General features: G+C 42.6%; 1 protein-coding gene and 1 pseudogene across 1 annotated transcript in view; one reads left to right on the top strand and one right to left on the bottom strand.

Moving 5' to 3' along the window:
- Window positions 1-852: 852 nt before the first annotated feature.
- Window positions 853-19,941, top strand: part of Atxn10 (ataxin 10) — a 151,856-nt gene continuing 132,767 nt past the window's right edge. Inside the window, exon 1 of the mRNA XM_041672603.1 lies at window positions 853-1,184. Within this exon, the coding sequence (XP_041528537.1) occupies window positions 1,069-1,184 (116 nt within the window). The 5' untranslated portion in view covers window positions 853-1,068. The remainder of the gene's footprint in view (window positions 1,185-19,941) is intronic.
- Window positions 15,443-15,593, bottom strand: LOC121461571 (annotated as a pseudogene).

Raw genomic sequence — 19,941 nt, 5'->3', positions numbered from 1 at the left:
CGGTACAATTCCATGGCCTGTATAAAAAGGAGGAAGCCAGTTAGCACCAGCATTCGTCCATCTGTGTCTGCTTTCCGGCAATGGATGCCATGTGACCAGCTGCCCCCAGCATTTGTGTCCTGAGTCCCCACCATGTTGGCCTGTAACCTCAATTTGTGAGCCAGAATAAACGTATCCTTTTTAAAGCCGCTTTTGTCAGGTGTTCTGTGGCTGCAACAAGAAACGAATACGCCTCTCCATGGAGACAGTTTTTCCCAGACTCCTCTCCTGGGGGAAGAGCTTCCTTCCTGGTTCTTTCCCAAGGGGACAGTTCTGTTCGGCTTCCTCTTTCCCTGAGAGGAACCTCTGTCCAAGGTCGTCTTCCACAGCCTCCAGGTTTCCCAACGGGGGAACCTCCGTTGCAAGTCTCCCTCCATGGAGCGCTTCAAGCTAGTATCCCTTCCTTGGAGGGGGTCTTTATTCCAGGTTCTCTTGCAATACACCTCTGGCCAGTATCCCCTCTCCGCCCTTCCCAAGGAGCCTCCTTCCCAAGACCCCTCCAGGGACAGCATCCATTATCCTGGGGGCACCGCTTATGCCTGGTATCCCTTGCCCAAAGGAAAACCTCTGCATCCGGGCCTCACCTACGGAGGCCCTCCCTCAGGGCGAACGTCTGTCCCTGACAAGACACCTTACCGCCCACCCTTCCCCGCCCCCTTCGGCTCAGTAGTCTGTCCTCTGCGGGGTGTGTTTACCCAGGCCGCCCCACTGAGAACCCGAAGACCCCCTCCCTCCTTCCCCACGCAGGAGCAGGACTTCCGCTGGACCCCCTCCTCTCAGGCGGGACTTCCGCCCTCGCCCCCTCCCCCTCCCCCTCCCCCTCCTGCTGCGTTGCGTTGTCCTCTCCGCCTAAGGCGAGCCGGCTAGTCTCGCGCTCTCTGCCTTGCAGCGGCACGGGATCTGGGTGACGCGGGCTGCGGAAGCCAGCGCCGGGCGGGTCGCGTCCCCGTCTCCTGCCCTTGTCGTCTGTCTCCCCATCTTTCGTTCTTCTCTCCGCCTTGTCAGGCTCGGCTAAGAGCGAGTGGCAAGATGGCGGCGCCCAGGATGCCACCCTCCCGGCTGTCGGGCATCATGGTGCCAGCACCCATCCAGGACCTGGAGGCCCTGCGCGCCCTCACTGCGCTCTTCAAGGAGCAGCGGAACCGGTAACCGCGCAGGGGCTGCTGCCTAGGAGGAAGAGGATCCGTGGCGGGGTTCTGGGCTGGGCGGCTGGCGATGCGGGGCGGCGGGCGAGACGGGCTCGGCCCACGCGCGGGTTGCGGCTCTGTGGCGCGCGCCTAGGCCTGCTCGGGACGACGGTTTCCCCGGGCTCGGAGGGGGCAGGTGGTGGCAACGCTGGTCCCCAGGCTGGCAGTGAGGAAGCTGTTGGTTTGGCTCCTCAGGCGGGGCCCTGAGGGCGGGCGGTGGCCCGGGGAGGCGTGTTCTGGGTTAAAGGGAGATGCCCAGGAGCCTGAAGATTCGGACTGGCTTCTTGACATCTCCACATTGCCTCCGACCTTTCTATTTCTCGCCTTGAAAATGGGAAATCGGGTGCATGTTTCAGTGCTGCGATGAAATAAGACGTGGGAACAGAAGTACGCCAGGCTGTCAGGTCCTGTTGGGTTTTGTAGGATTGTTTGTGCTGCGTTTACCCTTTCTGTTTAATGGAGACGATGTTGAAGGTGCCTTCTTAGTGGAAACATAGTGAGGATTTAATGAGAGTGTGTCTGTTACATCCTCAGGACACTACGCACTAAACAAGCGTTAGTATTTTCTCTTTATAATAATGGCCTCCCCTGTAGCAAGCTTTGTGCTTAGTTATTGGACTGAGAGGTCACCGAACCCTTGCTTTCTCGTGGAGGGAGATATCATGAAATCCCGGTGTGTGGACAGAGAGCAGAGTGGAAAAGAGCACATAGGCTTGGGTAGGTTCAGTTCTTTCTAGAACTTTCCATCTTAAAAAAAAAAACAGAATCGCTCCAATCCCAGCACTCAGGAGGCAGAGGCATGCCAATCTCTGTGAGTTTGAGGCCAGCCTGGTTTCTAGCGTGAGTTCCAGGACAGCCAGGGCTACATAGGGAAACCCTATGTTGAAAAACTAAATGAATACATAAATACTGTGCTGAAAAACCAAAACCAAACCAAAACAAGCAACCGACCAACCAACAAGGTAGATAGATAACCGAATCAGGCACAGTGGCGCCTGTCTTCCCTCAGTCCCAGCATTCAAGAGAAACGAATCAGGCACAGTGGCACCTGTCTTCCCTCAGTCCCAGCATTCAAGAGGCAGAGACAGATGGATCTCTGAATTCAAGACCAGACTGGTCAACATTGCCAAGGCTCCTTATCTCAGAACAAACAAACAAACCAACTACAGCAACAACAACGAAAGATGCTGTTCTGAGCCCTTTCCCATCTGCCGTCATAGTAGAAGGATGTGCATCTAAAAGGTGTTGAAGGCCGCTGGTACTGTTGCTTGGGCTTGTGGGCAGGATGCTGATCAGTGTGATCTGGGAAATTATGTTGGCTGATCTGATGCTTGTGCCTGTCTATACCATCCAGGACCTCTGCCTTAATTATTAACGATATATTGAACACTATGAAACAGTCTTTGCAGGGGGCTGAGGTTACAAAAACAAATGTGACGTAACTCCTTTCATCAAACATAATAGGGGATTGCTGTGTAAGCGTACTGTAGTACAGATCTATACGGTAAAGATGCTGCCTCCCAGAGCCAGCAAAGACAGATAACTGGAGAGGGCCTGGGAAGATGGTTCAGTGATTAAGAGCAGTTAGTACTTTCCCAGAGGACCAGAGTTTGATTCCTAGAACCTTTCTGGTCTCTATGGTTATCAGGCATGCACGCTGTATACATGGACATCCACCCACACATGTAAAATTACTAGGGCTTTGAGGGCCAGCTAGAAAAGACAGTTTCTGTGGAAGGGTCATATACTGATTTTGTAGAGTTGCAGAGAAACAACACAGATCATATGTTTGGGCCAGAGGAGACAGCCTATCTTTGGTTTCCTTTAGATAACTTGTTGAGAAGATGAAGACCCATAGCTCTCTTGACTTGGTCTGTTCTGAGAGGAGTTATGGGAAACCACTGATGGGTTCGTTAACAGAAGTGGTTTGATAAAATCTGTGTGTGAGGAAAGTCTTTCTGATCTTCTGATCGCCATTGGAAAGAGGACAGAGAAGCTAGAGCGATGAAGCAGGAAGGATGTTTCAGCAGAAGTCCCTGTGAAAAAGTACCCAGAGTAAGGGCATTGTGGGGAAGGGTAGGACAATGATGAGGAACTCGTAAGATTGCATGGGAAGGACTCAGGGACCAACTGGCTTGTTGTGGGGTGAAGAGGAGAGTGATTCTGGGGTTTGGTTGTAGTTCTTGTGGAGCAGTGACCCTGTTTCCAGTGGGTAGGTGCTCGGGTGGAGAATACAGTTGTGCGGTGGTGCAGAGTTCTTGATTCTGGTTCTGCTTTGTCACCTAATTGTTTTTTTAAGATTTAATTATTTAAGTATTTGGGTATTTTGTCTACATGTATGCTTGTACACTAGAAGAGGGCTTCAGATCCCATTATAGATACTTGTGAGTGGAAGAACAGCCAGTGCTCTTAACTGCTGCGCCATCTCTGCAGCCCCTCATTTGAGAGAGAGACACAGAGAGAGAGAGAGAGAGAGAGAGAGAATGTCTTTTTTTGTCTCTTTGTCTGTATGTATGTACATGTGTACAGGTGCCTGTGGGTCTCCTGGAAGTGGAATTACTCAGGGAGTGTGAGCCATCTGATATTGGTGCTAGGAACTGAACTCCAGTCCCCTCTAAAAGCAGCAGGTACTCTTAAGTATGTTTTTGTGTGTCTGGGTAAATCTAGTGTTTTTAATCTAGACTTCAGGTTCCAGGAGGATCTTTCCAGTTCTTAAAATGTTTTTTTTCCCCTCTTTAAATACCTGCTTAAAGATTTGCTTTTAACTTGCCTTCTAGTTTGCTAATTTTCTTTTCTTCATCAAACCTACCATCATTGTGTTTCGTATTGCAATTCTGAATTAATATATTTGTTTTTATATTTCTGTACTTTGTTGAAATTGATGTTCTCATTTAATTCTTAAACATGTTGGCTATAAAGACGATATGATAACTTTTTATTGTTTTTATCTTTTGTGTGTGTGTTTGATCATTTTGTTCTTTTTATTGAACTCTGACGATTTTGTGTGAAAAAATAAAAGCCTATTCTGGCTCTAGTTTCTTTATAAAATGTTTATAAATGTAAAAACAAAATCAACTTAAAGCACATTGTTTGCAAGGAGGGAACAACTATTTGTCTATTGATTGGAATAAAATGAACCTTGACCTACAGCTCAGACCAGTCCAGAAAGATATTTCAACATGGAATATAGATCTCAATATCTGAGTATCTACAAGAGATTAGTTTCCTTGTGACCTAGGCAAACTTAAAAAAAAGTCAGCCTCTTTTAGTAGTACAAAATAACGGGGTTTATTATGTTTTCATAATATCATTGTCCTTTGTTATTCACACCCGTCGTTACCCATAGCTGCCCCACCTCCCTCACTAAGCATCATTTCTTATCTAAGCTATAATAACATCCTATTTAAGTGAAATACTTTATCCATTTAGACTTAAAATTAAACACTAGATCAAAAGACAAAATGATGGTCAGGCAGCGGTGGCACACACCTTTAATCCCAGCACTTGGGAGGCAGAGGCAGGTAGATCTCTGAGTTCAAGGCCAGCCTGGTCTACAAAGTGAGTTCCAGGACAGCTAATACTACACAAAGAAAGCCTGTAAGAAAACAAAATGACGAGGCATATACTAAAGTATTTATAATACCTACATATATACATACATACACAGACACACACACACACCTAATACTAACAAAAGATGGTTTCAGAATGTATAAAGTATTTCTACAATTCACTAGAAAGATAGTCCATTTTAAAAATTGGGCAAAACTTCTTGTGCTTTAATATAGATGTCCAATAACAGTCAACCTCTTTCAGTACTCAGTGGCAGCTAGTGAAAAGCAGTGAATGTCACCGTGAGATACCATTTTACACCCTTTCAGTTGGCTGTTATCCAAAAAGGTGGGAAAGAACAAGCATCGGTTAAGATGTGTGGAAATTGATGCCCCCATTCTTTGGTGAATTTGGATGTTGAACCTTGGTCCTTGCACTTTTGAGTTAAGTATTCTGCTACCGAATTACATTCCCAGCCCGAAATCGAATCATTATACATTGTTGGTGAGAATGTAGAATGTTGTAGCCAACAGAAAACCTATTTGATGGTTCCCCAAGAAGCTAAGCATAAGTTAGCACCAAGAAATTAAAGGAACTGCAAAAAGATAAATATATGATTCCATTTATGGACCATAGGGCAGGTTCATAGGGAAGTGAATTTAGAGGCTATCAGGTTTTGGGCAGCAAGGAATAGAAAGTTACTACTTAATGATTAGGAATTTCAAGTTTGGATATTTAAGTTTTAGAAATAGGTAATAGCTGGGCGGTAGTGGTGCATGCCTCTCATTCCTTTAATCCCAGCACTCAGGAGGCAGAGGCAGGAAGATCTCTTTGAGTTCGAGGCCAGCCTGCCTGGTCTGCAAGAGCTAGTTCCAGGACAGGCTACAAAGCTACAGAGAAACCCTGTCTCACAAACCAAGAGTGGGGGGAAGGTGGTAGTAGTGATGGCTGTTGAATTGTGAATGAAATATTGTAGACTTAAAAGTAGCCAACGTGGCAAATTTCATCTTATAGTTATTTTACCACAATTTAAGAAATTAACATTGTAATATGTATATTACCTGTATGTGGTTGGATACTTCAATGGGTGAATTATGTGCTGTGTGATCTGTATCTTAAAATAGCTCTTATAAATAGATAAGACCATAATAAAAATCCGTAGATAGAGATGTGGTGATGTGTTTCTATAATCTTGGAAGAGATTGCCATTATGAAGCCAGCCTGGGCAACAAGTGAGTTCTAGATCAGCCTGGGGTGTAGAATAAGACTGTGGCTGGAAAGATGGCTTAGTGCTTAAGAGCACTTGCTGTTATTCCAGAGGACCAGGGTTCAGTTTCCAGCTCTCAAGGGGCTGTTCACAACTGTCTATAACTCCAGTTCCAATGGATCCAAGGCTTTCTCTGGCCTCCTTGGGCCAGGCATGGATGTATACACAAACTTGCAGGCAAAATATTGATCCACATAAAAATTAGACAAAAAACCAACCAACTGTAACCTCTTCGAAGAGTACAAGCTGTGCTGATTAATGTGGCTAAATTTAAAATGACAGCATCAACATTTTGTGAGATTGTGGAACAACAGGAACTCTTACATTGTTGGGGTTACAAAAATGCAACTTCTTTGGGAAACATACTTTTGCAATGTAAAGAAATGAACTCCTGACACAGAACAACATGGAAGGATTCCAGAACCACTGGAGAGAGCCGGTTACAAAGCATATACTGTTACCAGCTGATACACTAGTCCATGTTACTCAGTGATAATGCACATCTGAACAATGTCTGTCAAAGGAATTGGGATTAGCAGGGAAAGAGTTAGGGAGTGTGCCATATGGGTTATTTGCAGCTTTCTGTCTACATACCCTGTTTTATCAGTAATTCCTCCCCTCCCCCCCAAAATACTCATTTGAGCATGGCTGAAGGACTTTGAGCAAGTATCACACTGGCCTTTTTTACGCACAACTGGTGGGGAAAACATGTAAACAGTAAACTTTGGGGGGGGGGGAGGTGGCTCAGTGGGTTAAAAGCAGTTGCCATGCTAGTCTGATGACCTGATCCTCAGAATCCAGGTCAAAGCTGGATGTTTGTCCATAGTTGTAGTACTCCAGGACACCTGTGGCAGGATGGGAAGGCAGAGACAGGAGAATCGATAAAAAGCTTGTGGGCCAGTTAGCAACACCACAGAAACGAGAGATTTTATGACTCAAAACTGAGGTGGAAAGGGAACTGCTCCTAAAAGTCATCATTTGACTTTATCTTAGTTTTCTGTTGTTGGATAAACACTGTGGCCGAAAGCAACTTGGGAAGGAAAGGGTTTCAATCACAGTCTGCCATGAAGGGAAGTCAGGTCAGAAACTTGAGACAGAAGTTGAACCAGAGGCCATGGAGGAGTGCTCCTTACTACTGGCTTGCTCCTTGTGGCTTGCTCAGCCTGCTTCTTATACTATTCAGGACCACCCACCCGTGGGTTGCAGTCTCTGTGGGATAGGCCACCCACATTAATCATCAGTCAACAAATGTACCACAAGCTTGCCCACAGGCCAGTCTGGTGGGCATTTTCTCAACTGAGGTTCCACCTCTGGACAAAATGACTAGCTTGTGTCAAGTTGACTTAAAAGAGTAGCCAGCATAGACCTCTCCACATGTGTGCCATGGCACAAAGGTACCTGCTTGCTCACCTACATACTCATTAGTTTTAGGGTTCTTTTCTTTCTTTTTTCTTTTTTTTTTTTTCAAGACAGAGTTTCTCGGTCGCTATGAACTGGCCAGAACTGGAACTCCTTTTGTAGATCAGGCTGGCCTTGAACTCACAGAGATTCACCTGCTTCTGCCTCTCAAGTGCTGGGATTTGAAGGCAGGTGCCACTACCGCCTGGCTACTCATTAGTCTGTACAGAAATAAAAAATATTAAAAATTAAATAGTAAAGTTTGCTGTAAGAAAAGTAGAAGGGTTGGGTATTGTTTGTTAACACTGCTACCAATCTGGTGCTTGGAGGTTTTGCTTCATGAATGTACTCTCTGTGCCAGACAGTGCTTTATGTTTCCAGAGCTTGAGCTGAGCTGACTGATAAGTGAATGAACGAAAATCTAGGGGAAAAAATAAGCCAGCTAATGTAAGAATGCCTTGTGGGGCTGATACTGCTGTGGACAGCTGAGGCTCATTCCCCAGGAGCACGTACACTGTAGCTTCAGCGTATCCTGAAGATACATGGCTTAAGTAGTTAGTTAGCTTGTTGTTCTTTGGTTGAAAATTGATCCTGATGTCATTGGCTGGTTGGGCCAGGTGTGGCCTGAGTCCTAGCATGAGTTACAGTCTGCTCTTCTGCTTAGGTTTTCTCTGGTCTGAATCTGCCCACCCTGTCAATCTTCAAGGTAGCAACCTGTGGAATCTAAGACTTTTAGGAGGAGTACTGTTGGAGCAGGCTATAGTCCAGCTGCAGAGGCTTTCATAGGGTAAGGTTCATCTGTCTCTACCCACCATACCGGATGTTCCCCAGGTTCAACCTGCTGTGTGGATAAGCCCTGTTGTTAAGGGGTCTGAGCCCCTGGCTACCGTCCCCTTGTTACTCTCAGGGTGTGACAGTTGCTTTTTCATTGAATCACTAGTCACGGAAGTACTAAGATGTCCCAGTGAGCCCCAGGGTTCTAGATCCTTCCTTCATCTTGTTGAAGAAGCTATGACTTCAGGATGTGCAGAGCTGATGCTCTCTGTGTGTAGTAACTGCAGTCTTTGCCCTCTAGCCCCCTGCACAAGAGCACACAGTAGTTCTCTGGAGAGAAAATTGCTGAGCCCCTTTTACACTACCTACTGGAAGTTTTCTTTTTTGAAGGTACATTTTTGTTGATTGTGTGTGTGTGGAAACCGTATGACCTGTATTTTCTTCTCCTACTATGCAAGTCTCAGGAATCGAGCTAAGATGGTCAGGCTTGGCTGTAAGCGCTACCACCCTCTGAACCATTTTGTCAGACTGATGTGTTCTTTTGGGCCTAGGACTTAGTTCAATACAGCCTAGGGTTAAGTGTAAGGACACAATCTGTCAGTGGGTCACTGGGAGTAGTGAGGGCAGCAACCAGTTCTTCTTGTTGCTACTTTTCTCTGTGAGCCTTTACCTTGAGTAACAACTTTTTTTCCATGTCTCCTTCTTTCTGTGCCCACTACACCCTCTGGGAAGGTTTTACATTTTCTTGTACCTGATCCCAGTGATCTTGAATTAAAACCTGGTATTTTGTTGATGGTTAGATAGTAATAGTATTAGAGATCTATGTGTCTAGTTCCTGGGCAGCCAGCATCTTTGGCCAGGCCCTTTCTGTGAAGCGCTCTGTGCTTCCTACTGGACACGGCTTTCCACGTAGCCTGCATGTGGGCTATTGTGTTTGCAGGGCTTTTTACCCTCCTTGCAGAGAGTCCTGACCTGGCTCTGAACCACATGCACCACAAAGTGCAGGGAACATTTAGCCCTGTCATCCAGTCGGGATTGGTTGTGAATTTGTTGGCTTTTTGGTTTCAGACTTGACTGTAATGGAGTGTTCCCGTTGAGTTGCTGTGTGTGAAGATATATATCTTATTTATAGTTAGGCTCTACATTTTTAATTTTTATAACTGAACATACTGAATTGCTTAGAAAGAGGGAGGTGTTAAAGTGTGAATTTTTCTTACTATTTCTTCATAGAGTGGGCATGTTTGAGTTCTTTCCACCTTGGAGGCCATGGGAATTGAACTCAGGTTTTCAGGTTTGTTACTTTATTTACCAGGCTACCTTGCTAGCTCATTATAATAGAATACTCTTTCTCTGCCAGTCTGTCCCTACTAGATAGCACTCTTTTTGAGGGCAGGAATCATTATATTTGGAGCATCTCCTGGCAGGTTGCCTAAATTGTTTTGATACTCAGTGAACATTGAATTGAATAGAACATTGAAGATAAACCAGTTGATGCCATTGAGAAAAAAAAATCACTTGTACTTAACAGTACTAGTCAATAACAAGTATTTTTAACCCTGAAAAGCTGTTCACGGTGCCGTGTTATTTGTTCATGTGTTTAACTATCTATATTGTTGCTTTTCTCATTGCTGTGGCCAAATGCCTGACAAAAAGCAACCTAAGATTTTGACTCACTGACTATAGTTCGTCATTGCATGAAGGCATAATGGTAGGACCTGTTGTCTAAGAGTTTCTATTGCTATGGAGAGACTCCATGACCACTGCAACTCCAAAAAAGGAAAACATTTAACAGAGTGGCTTGTAGTTCAGAGGTTCAGTCTGTTACCATCATGATGGGAAGCATGGCGGAGTGCAGGCAGACATGCTAGAGAAGTAATGGAGAATTCTACATTTGATCCGAAGGCAACAGGAAGTGAACCGACACTGAGCATAGCTTGAGCATAGGAAACCTCAAAGCCCACCCCCACAATAACACACTTCCTCCAACAAGGCCACACCTACTCCAACAAAGCCACACCTCCTAATAGTACCACTCCTATGAGTTTGTGGGGGCCAGCTGCATTTAAACAACCATACCTGTGAAGCACTGCTCACACTGTAGTGAGTAATTGGGGTAAGGGGTGGGGGTAATGCTGGTGCTTTCTGGACTTCTCTTTTTTTTTTTCTCTTCTGCTATTTGAACATCATGTCTTCCTCAGTGAGCTCTCCAGAGATACTTTCATAGACATGCCTAGACGTGTGTCTCCTAAAATGATTCCAGATCCATTAAATTTGACAATGAAGATTAAGGAAATTTGCCAAGTTTTGTGGGGCAACTATAATTTATACAGTAAAATGAACTGTATTTGGCTTGCTTCCAATACTAACAGAAATAGCACAAGTGTTGTGACATTACATTTATAAGTGCCTTAAACCTTCTTTATTTCTGTGTACATACACACTTGTAATTTTCTTTCTTTTTGTTTTATTTTTTGAGACAGGGATTCTCTGTGTAGTTTTGGAGTCTGTCCTGGAACTCGGTCTGTAGGCCAGGCTGGCCTCAAACTCAGAGAGATCTGCCTGCCTCTGCCTCTGCCTCCCAAGTGCTGGGATTAAAGGCGTGTGCCACCATTGCCTGGCTTTCCTTCATAATTTATTTACCATTTCAATTTTCATTTTGTTATGGTTTGAGTATGAAATGACTGTCACTACTCATGTGTTAAGGACTTGATTGCTAGCTGATGGGTTTTTGGGAATTGATTGGATCCTGATTGCTTTGATAAATGGATTATTCGCTTGATGAATTTATCATATGATTGTATTGTTGAGAGGTAGTAAAAGGTAGGAGGTGGGGCCTAGTTGGGAGAAGTAGGTCACTGGGATATGACCCTAGAGCAGTGTTCCTCAACTTTCCTAATGCTGCAACCCTTTAATATAGTGGTGCCTCATGTTATGGTTATGGTTAAAATTAAAAAAAATATTTTTTATTTGCTACTCTTGTTGGGCAGTGGTGGCGCACGCCTTTAATCCCAGCACTCGGGAGGCAGAAGCAGGTGGATCTCTGTGAGTTCGAGGCCAGCCTGATCTGCAAGAGCTAGTTCCAGGGACAGGCTCCAAAGCTACAGAGAAATTCGCCTGCCTCTGCCTTCCAAGTGCTGGGATTTAAAGCGTGCACCACCACCACCTGGCTACTCTTATGAATTGTAAAGTAAATATTTTTGGAGGTAGAGGTTTGCCAAAGGGGTAGTGCCCCACAGATTGAGAACTGCTGCTATGTTATGCTTTGGTCCTCGCATGTGTTTCCTTTTCTTTGCTTCCAGTCTGCCATGAGATTCTTCTCTGCTGCATGCTTCTGCCAACAGGATGTTCCCCTTAAGCTTACAGGGCCAAGTGACCATGGGCTGAGTATACATACGCTCTGAAGTTGTGAGCCAAACTAAATCCTACCTCTTATAGGTTTTTTTTGTTAGGTATTTGGTTATAGTGGCACAGATATAATGATAATATTAGAAATCTTTTCAATCTCTAGGCTTGTATCCTATAATTTTGCTTCTTTTCAAGACCATCACAGAGTATTAAAAGCACTTAATTACCTGCCATTCCCTCAGAGACAGGTTTCCTATTTAACTCTGTATTCCTAATTCTTAGATTCACATTTAGCACATAATGGGCATTTGATAGTATTTTTATGATTTTCTTGAACCATTATATGTAAAATAAAAGCACAAAAGAGACTAGTTAGGAATATGTAGGAAACATCAGTTATGACAGATAACTGATTTCAAGAGCTAAAGAATGACTTGTGATTCTGAGTTGCTTGCCTAAATATATTGACTAACTTCCATGAAGAAAGCAAATAATTAAACCTTTCAGAGGGTAGCATACCACAGGAGTAAAATAGAAATCTGTCTGTGTACACTCATACACTTGGATTTTCCCTAAACATTACTGAGCCTGTGGCCAGCAAGTCTTTGAGTGATCTAGAAGAACAAAACAACACCTCCCCCCCAACAAAAACGCAGACACGTCATCAGCTTAGATGCCATATGACTTTTTGACTCAGCCATGATTCAGTTTAGTTGTTTGAGAGAACATCAAGTTCCTCCATAAAAGGAATTATGTGATGGCAGTCTCCTTTATTTTTACCTATGCCGTGAGCTGGAATACACATGGAGCTTTTTGGTAAGGTGTCTGACTCAGCTTCAAATACAGAAGTGCTCAACGGGAGGCCACCTCTCATATGCAGTTTTCTCAAGTGGATGAAGTAGTCAGGAAAGAATTTGAGTCAGCAAATTAAAACAAATGAGGGTATGATTGTGACTCTCAGAACCCCGAGAAGGGGATTTTAGTTCTTTCATCCTTCTGGTCTTTTGTAGTGGTTACTGACTCAAGGGCTTGGTCAGGGATCTGTGAATGTGGATACTGAAGAGCAAAGGAACCCTGGGATTGTTATTCAGTTGAGCCAGGTTCTAAGTTAGGCCATAAAACTAAATAAGCTGTAACTAATGTGTGAGCGGTATTTCCCTATTGTTGCCACCGAGAAGTTAATGTGTACAACACCTAGAATAATGACTAGCTTATGATAAGAACAACTTAAACGTTAGCTACTGTCTCTGTCTGTCCTGGTCACCATTATCATGATCATGATCACCATAGAGAATAGAAATTATATCAAAAGACATTAAAGAAGACTTACATGATGAAATATCAATATATTATTGAAACAGCAACAACAAAGAACATATTTTTCCCAGGTTGACCTGTGAACTTAGTGCCATTCAAAAATAACGTTTCAGTAAACATTTTGTTAGAAGTGCTACTCAGCTTCTGAGGACAAGCCTTTCCCAGAGGCTTTCAACAATGGGAGGTGTTTTCTGTCTACTGCATTTTGTAGCTCAAGAAGGGCTAGGTACTCCCCTTGATTGTCGCCGGTGGTGTCAGACTTCTCTCCATCATTCTTGTTCTTATCAGTCTCTCCATCTGACTCTTGTTTTTTTTGTGTGTGTATACATACATATGATATATACATACATACATATATATATGTGTATATTAGATGATGTCTGTGTATGTACTTGTAGGTGTTGTGTCCGTGGAGGCCAGAAGATGAGCTAGGGTTACATGCAGTTGTGAGCTGCCTATAGTGCGCCCATCCTCTGTAAGACCAGCCAACACTGGTAACTATTGAGTTGTTTCTTCAGCCCTTTTGTTTGTTTTTGTGACATGATCTTGGTTGTGTAGTCCTTGCTGTCCTTTAGCTCAGCCCTTCTGCCTTAGCTCCTAAATGCTGGGATTACAGACTTGCGCCACCTTGCCTGGGTCCCTTCAACTTTTTGACCATGCTATGACAGTATGCTTGTTGAATCAGTATTGCAATTTAAATATCTGTGGCCACCCCATTCTGTTCTTGAAAAGTATAGTTTTAGCATACAGTAAACTGTGTATTGCTTTAATTGTCTTAAATCTTGGTCATTTCAGTGTTTGCATGGGCAATCCTTTCATTGCTCAACCGCATTCCCTTGACTGCCAGTGAACTCAACTCCCAAGTCTTCTCTCTTTCACATTGCCACGTGTTACACCTTATCTGGGCCTTATTTTTAATCCAGCTCCTTTCTTCGTGATCAGTTTCAGTAGCCCCACTTCTGACTACTTGACTTGTCTTTTCTCTAGGACCCTACTCTAACCTGCCTATTGATTCTGTTTCCTATCTATCCCTCACTCTTTGTGCTTCATTGCCTTTCTAATTTCACATTTCTCTTTTTAGTTCTGTTTGGGTTCATTGATCTAAGCATTTTCTTACATCCATGGAATTAAATTCCACTTGTTTGTGTTGTCACCCGAATAACTGAATGAGGCTAGAGAAAAAAACAGTCATTTTAATAGTCTTTTTAAATTGATGATTGCCATGTATCAATGCTGATTGGCCTTCAGTTTTTGATAAGTTATAATTGTATGCATTTTTGGGGTACACTGTGATGTGTTTTTATCCATGTAATGTGAAATGATTAAAGTTTATTAACATAAACATCAACTCTCAGATCTATCCTCTTTTTTTCTTGTTGGTTTTTGAGATGGACTTTCTGTCTGCAGCTTTGGAGCTTTTCTGGAACTCACTCTATAGACCATGCTGGCCTTGAATTTACAGAGATACACCTGCCTCTGCCTCCGGAGTGCTGAGATTAAGGGTGTGCACCACAACTGCCCAACCCTTCCTTAAAAAAAATAACAACTAAAACCTATTTTTAAATATAGCAATATAACTTGCAAATTAAATAATTATAATAGAGTGATTTGATATAGTTTTAAACAAGAAAGAAAGAAAAAATTCAAGTTACAAACCCCCACCCCTTATAATAATTTTTTTTAAATCACTTTTTCTTTTTTTTTTGGTTTTTCGAGACAGGGTTTCTCTGTAGCTTTGGTGCCCGCCCCAGAACTAGCTCTTGTAGACCTGGCTGCCCTTGAACTCCCAGAGATCCACCTGCCTCTGCCTCCCGAGTGCTGGGATTAAAGGCGTTTAAAGGCGTGTGCCACCGCTGCCCGGCTTTTAAATCACTTTTTCTGAATGGGTCAATTCAATAAATGTATTCAGTGACTGAGTGTGTCTCGTTCCTGCTGCACTGCTGGTCAGTGGAATTCTAAAGAAAGCGCAGCTTTCACAATCACTGCCTCAGAGGACTAACATATGTCTTCTTTTACAGTGCAAAGGTGGTTCTTGCTACTTCAGTACATAGAAAGCTGAAGTCACATTATCTACCACAATTGTGTTAGAGTTGAAACTTTATATCTTTGTTCATGATGTTTTATTTTGGAGATAGGTTCTCACTCTGTAACCCTGATTGACTTGGAATTCATGATGCAAACCAGGCTGGCTTCAAACTTTGATAGATCTGTCTCCCTCTGTGTGTTAACATTACTGGCTAATGTACTCCAGCCTTCTTCATACCTATTATTACCCTCTTTAGATCTGCTGCTAAACTTTTAGACTTCCCCAGTTTATACTGTTTGGATATCTACACATGCACATTTTAGGCTAGGATCTGTATATGAGAGAGAACATGTAGTTGTTCCTTTCTGAGTCACCTCATTTAATATTAAACTTATGAGGTCCATTAATTTTTTTTTGAAAATTTCAGTTTTATTTTTTTTTATAGTCAGGTGTTTTTTTTTCTAACATAGTAAGTCGAGAATGTTAGTTATATATATAATTGCAAACCCACCATTTTTTTTATCAGTTCAAGAATGAAGGGGGTGCCCTATTCTCAGAGGTAATACAATGCCCAACAGTGTGTACAGTGGATGGAGAAAGCTTTTATTTCTTCTCCCTATTCCAAAAATAATATATTGTCCTCAGTTAGATACTATACTGGGTCCTAGCCAAAAGGCCAAGAAACAGTGATTTTTAAAGTTTATTTTATTTACCAATGAATAGTACTACAAATATGTACCATATTTTTCTTATCCTTTCCTTGGATGGGCTTTTTATTATGAATAGAGCCACAGTAAACATGGTTGTGTGTAGTAAGAGCTGTGGGCCTCTTCCCACAGCCCGGCTCCTGGCCGCCTGGCTAGCTTATACCCCGAAATAACAACACACAAATTGTTTACTTTTAAACACTGCTTGGCCCATTATATCTAGCCTCTTCTTGGCTAACTCTTGCACCTGGACTAGCCCATTTCTAATAATGTGTGTAGCACCCCAAGGTGCGCTTACCGGGAAGATTCTAGCCTATGTCCATCCTGGGTCAGAGCTTCATCGTGTCTGCCCGGGAGAGGGGAGCATGGCGTCTGAGCTCACTTCCTCTTTCTCCCAGCATTCTGTTCTGTTTACTCCACCACCTAAAGGCTGGCCTATCAAATGGGCCAAGGCAGTTTCTTTATTAGCCAATGACCTTCCTCCATCAGATGTGCAAGTGTCATTGGTGGGGTATGGCATTTTTCAGATTCATTGAGCTCAGGAATGGTGTAACTGGGTCATATGGTAGTGCTGTCTTTTTGAGTAATGCCCAAACTTATTTTTGTATTGGCTATATTAATTTATACTCCCACAGCAGTGAATAATAGTTCTTTTTTTCCCCATATCCACTCTCACGTTTGTCAGATTTCTTGTTAATAGCCATTTTGACTGGAGTGAGTTATCTCAAAGTGCTTTTAATTTTCATTTTCCTGATGAAGAGGGATGTTGAACCTTTTTAAGAATAGTTATTGGCGGCCGGGCGGTGGTGGCGCACGCCTTTAATCCCAGCACTCGGGAGGCAGAGGCAGGCGGATCTCTGTGAGTTCGAGACCAGCCTGGTCTACAAGAGCTAGTTCCAGGACAGGCTCCAAAACCACAGAGAAACCCTGTCTCAAAAAACCAAAAAAAAAAAAAAAAAAAAAAAAAAAAGAATAGTTATTGGCTATTTGACTTTTTTTTTTGAGAAGTGTCTGTTATTTTATTAGCCTGATTGTTGATTGGCAGTTTTGTTTTCTTGGGATTTAATTTTTGTAGTTCTTTGTAAATTCTGAATGTTATCCCCTTCTGATGTTAGCTGATAAAAATGTTTTCCCATTCTGTGGGCTCTTTGTTTGCTTTGCCAATAGCTTTATTTATTTTTATTTATTTATGTTATTGCTGTGTAGAAGCTTTTATTTATGGAATCCCATTTGTAAATTCTTGGGACTAGTTACTGTGCTATTGGGAATTGTTGTTGTTCATTTGTTTGAGAACATTCTTGCTGAGCATTCATTCTGTTTTCCTCTTGTAGTTTCAGTGTTTTATGTTTTTAAATAAGATATTTGATCCATTTCCAGTTGACTTTTGTATAGGGTAAAAGATATGATCATTTTTTTTTCTTCCACAGGTGGATATCCAGTTTTGTCAGTGCTGTTTGTTGAATAGCTAGTTTTTCCACTGCATGTTTTTGCCACCTTTGTGAAAATAAGGTGGCTATTGCTTTTTTTCTGTTTCTTTACAGGTCCCCTGTTCTGTTACTATAGCTCTGTAGTATAATTTGAGGTTGGGAATTGTAATATCTCCAGCTGTCTTCTTTCCTTAGATTGTTTTGGGGCTATTTTGGACTTTTATAGTTCCATAAAGATTATTGGATTGTTTTCTCTGATGGGTATTGCATTGAATAGATAGATTAATTTTGGTAGTATAGTAATTTTCTTCATGTTAATTCTACCCATGCAGGAACATGGAAGGTCTTTCCATGATCTGAGTACCTTTGGTTTTCTTTTTTAATGCTTTGAAGTTTTCATTGTGGAGGTCTTTCACTTTGGTTAGGTTTAACCAAACTAACCTTGGGTTGTCTGTCTGTCTATCATCTATCTTTTATTACCTATCATGTACAAGGTCTTGGGTCCCAGCACGGGAAAAACAATCAAAATCTGATTTCTGCCTACCTAGCTGGCCTTACCATATCTTCTGTTTCTGTTCCTGTGATCAGTTCTTTCTTTCTTCATTTTTCTCTTTCTTTCTATTATTTACTTATTTTAGGTTAATGTACCAAGTGGGTTTCATAGACATTTTCATGCATATATATCCTTGTGCTTTGGTTCTTCTTTTTTTTTTTTAAAGATTTCTTTATTTTATGTATATGAGTGTTTTATCTGCATGTATGCCTTTATGCCAGAAGAGGGCATCAGATACCATTATAGATGGTTGTGAGCCACCATGTGGTTGATGGGAATTGAACTCAGGACCTCTGGAAGAGCAGCCAGTGCTCCTAACCACTGAGCTATCTCTCTAGCTCCTCACGGCCTTTTTTTGAGAAAAGATTTTTCTGTGTAGCAGCTCTTGCTGTCCTGGAACTCTGTATATCAGGCTGGCTTTCAGCTCACAGAGATCTGCCTGCCTCTGCCTCCCTAGTGCTGGGATTAAAGTTGTGTCCCACCGTTGCCTGGCATTTTAGTAATGTTTTACATACATTCTTTTTATTCTTTTATGTTTATTTATTTCATGTATATGAGTGTTTTGCCTTTATATGTGAATGTGTACCATGTGTGCCTGATGCCATTGGAGGTCAGAAGAAGTTATCTGGTCTCCTGGAGCTTGTGAGCTTGTGGAGGTTGTGAGCCACCATGTAGATGCTGGGAATTGAACTCAGGCCCTCTGCAAGGGCAGCAGGTGTGCTCACTGCTGAGCCATGTCTCCAGACCCTTAAATACATTCTTTCTCTGCCTAAAACTGAAAAAATTTCCAAGGTTTGGTGGTTGTAGTCTCCTGTATGTTCTAAGTCTCCCTGAAACTGCTTTTTAGGTAAGCCTATGGATCGCAGTTGTCACAGAAAGTACACACCCCACTTTTGTAGTAGACCATCCCTCTCCTTCACCGCTTTCATACCAGCACTGTCCTGAGTTGTCTGGTACACAGACTCCTTTCCTCGCTCTTGTATCTGGTATAGAGCTGGCTTTCCGTCTCCGTGCTTTGTCCTTTCGTTTGTCATGATGCCCTTGGGCTGCTTTTGCTCTGATGAGGAAGAACTGATTGTAATGAGGATGATAGGAAAGGGGAAACCATGGTTTTGTGGGGTCCGGAGAGGACTATGGTATGTTAGGAATCTTAGTAAGACAGGAGTTGCCAGACCTGACCCACTACCTGTTTTATTATGGCCTATGAGTGAAGGGTGGTTTGTACATTTAACTAGTTGCCATCTGAAAGTCATGGGAAATTTAAATTGTGATGTTACAAGGTCTTGCTCTGTAGGCCAGGATGGCCTTGAGCTTGACATCCTCGTTTCTCAGCTTCCAAGATGCTGGTGTTACAGTCCAATAAGCCACACGCTTGGCTATAATGAAGTTTTCTTTTTTTAAAGATTTATCTTTTAATTAGGATTATGTTTGGGAGGATGTCTGTGTCCCAGAGTGCCAGTGCCAGAGTTGCAGGTGGTTGCATGCAGCCTGATGAGGTGCTGGGAAGACCTCCCCATCCTCTGCGAGAGCAGGAGTCATTTTTAACTAGTAAGCTACCTCCAGCCCTGGCACAGTAGAGTTCTATTGAACTTAGCCGTGTTCATTTGTTTCAGTGGCATCTAAGGCTCTTTCTCTGATAAAGGGCAGGGTTGATAAGTTGTTCTGGCCGTCAGAGCCTGAAACTTTTGCTGACATGCTCTTTACACACAACTTCTGTGACCCAGCAGAATGGATTGTTAGGGATGCCAGGGACCACCTGGGCCTGGATGGGAGAGGAGAGCGTAGAATGCACAAAGAAGAGGCTTGGTTTTGGGAAAGGTGGAGTCCAGAATTTTGCTCTAGGCTCTTTGTGGCAGTTGATATATCTAATTTCTGCTTTTGATCAGCCAGACCAAATCAATAGGCAAAGTTTATGGTTTTATGTAACAACCAGCAATTAGAAAAAAATCTATGAGCTTTCAATTATTTTTCTTAGCAACAGTGGTTAAAATACTCTAAATACATAAGCCAGTTATTTTTAATGCAGTGGTAGGTATTAGAATAATTCTTAAACAAGTGTGATAGTCTTAGTTGCAGTTACAATGTTAGCAGTTAGTTTCCTTTTCAGTAGGAGGTCCACTGATAAATTAACTGTAAAATGTGTGTACATATGGTATATTAGGCTTGTCTAACCTGTGACATATAATCACAGGTAGTTTTCTTTAATTTTACTCAAACAGGACTTGCCAAGACCAACAAATGTGTTGAAACTTGAAGGAAATGAAATTCTACCTTTTGTGTAACTCAAAGGAATTTTTGTCTTCTACTACAGCATTTCATTTATACATTGTCTTCAGGGGATGCATTCCT

The sequence above is a fragment of the Microtus oregoni genome, unplaced genomic scaffold (assembly GCF_018167655.1).
Source record: "Microtus oregoni isolate MIOR12 unplaced genomic scaffold, Mior012 000022F_ref0000154, whole genome shotgun sequence".
Lineage (NCBI taxonomy): Eukaryota > Metazoa > Chordata > Mammalia > Rodentia > Cricetidae > Microtus > Microtus oregoni.
This window is presented reverse-complemented; position numbering and strand designations above follow the sequence as displayed.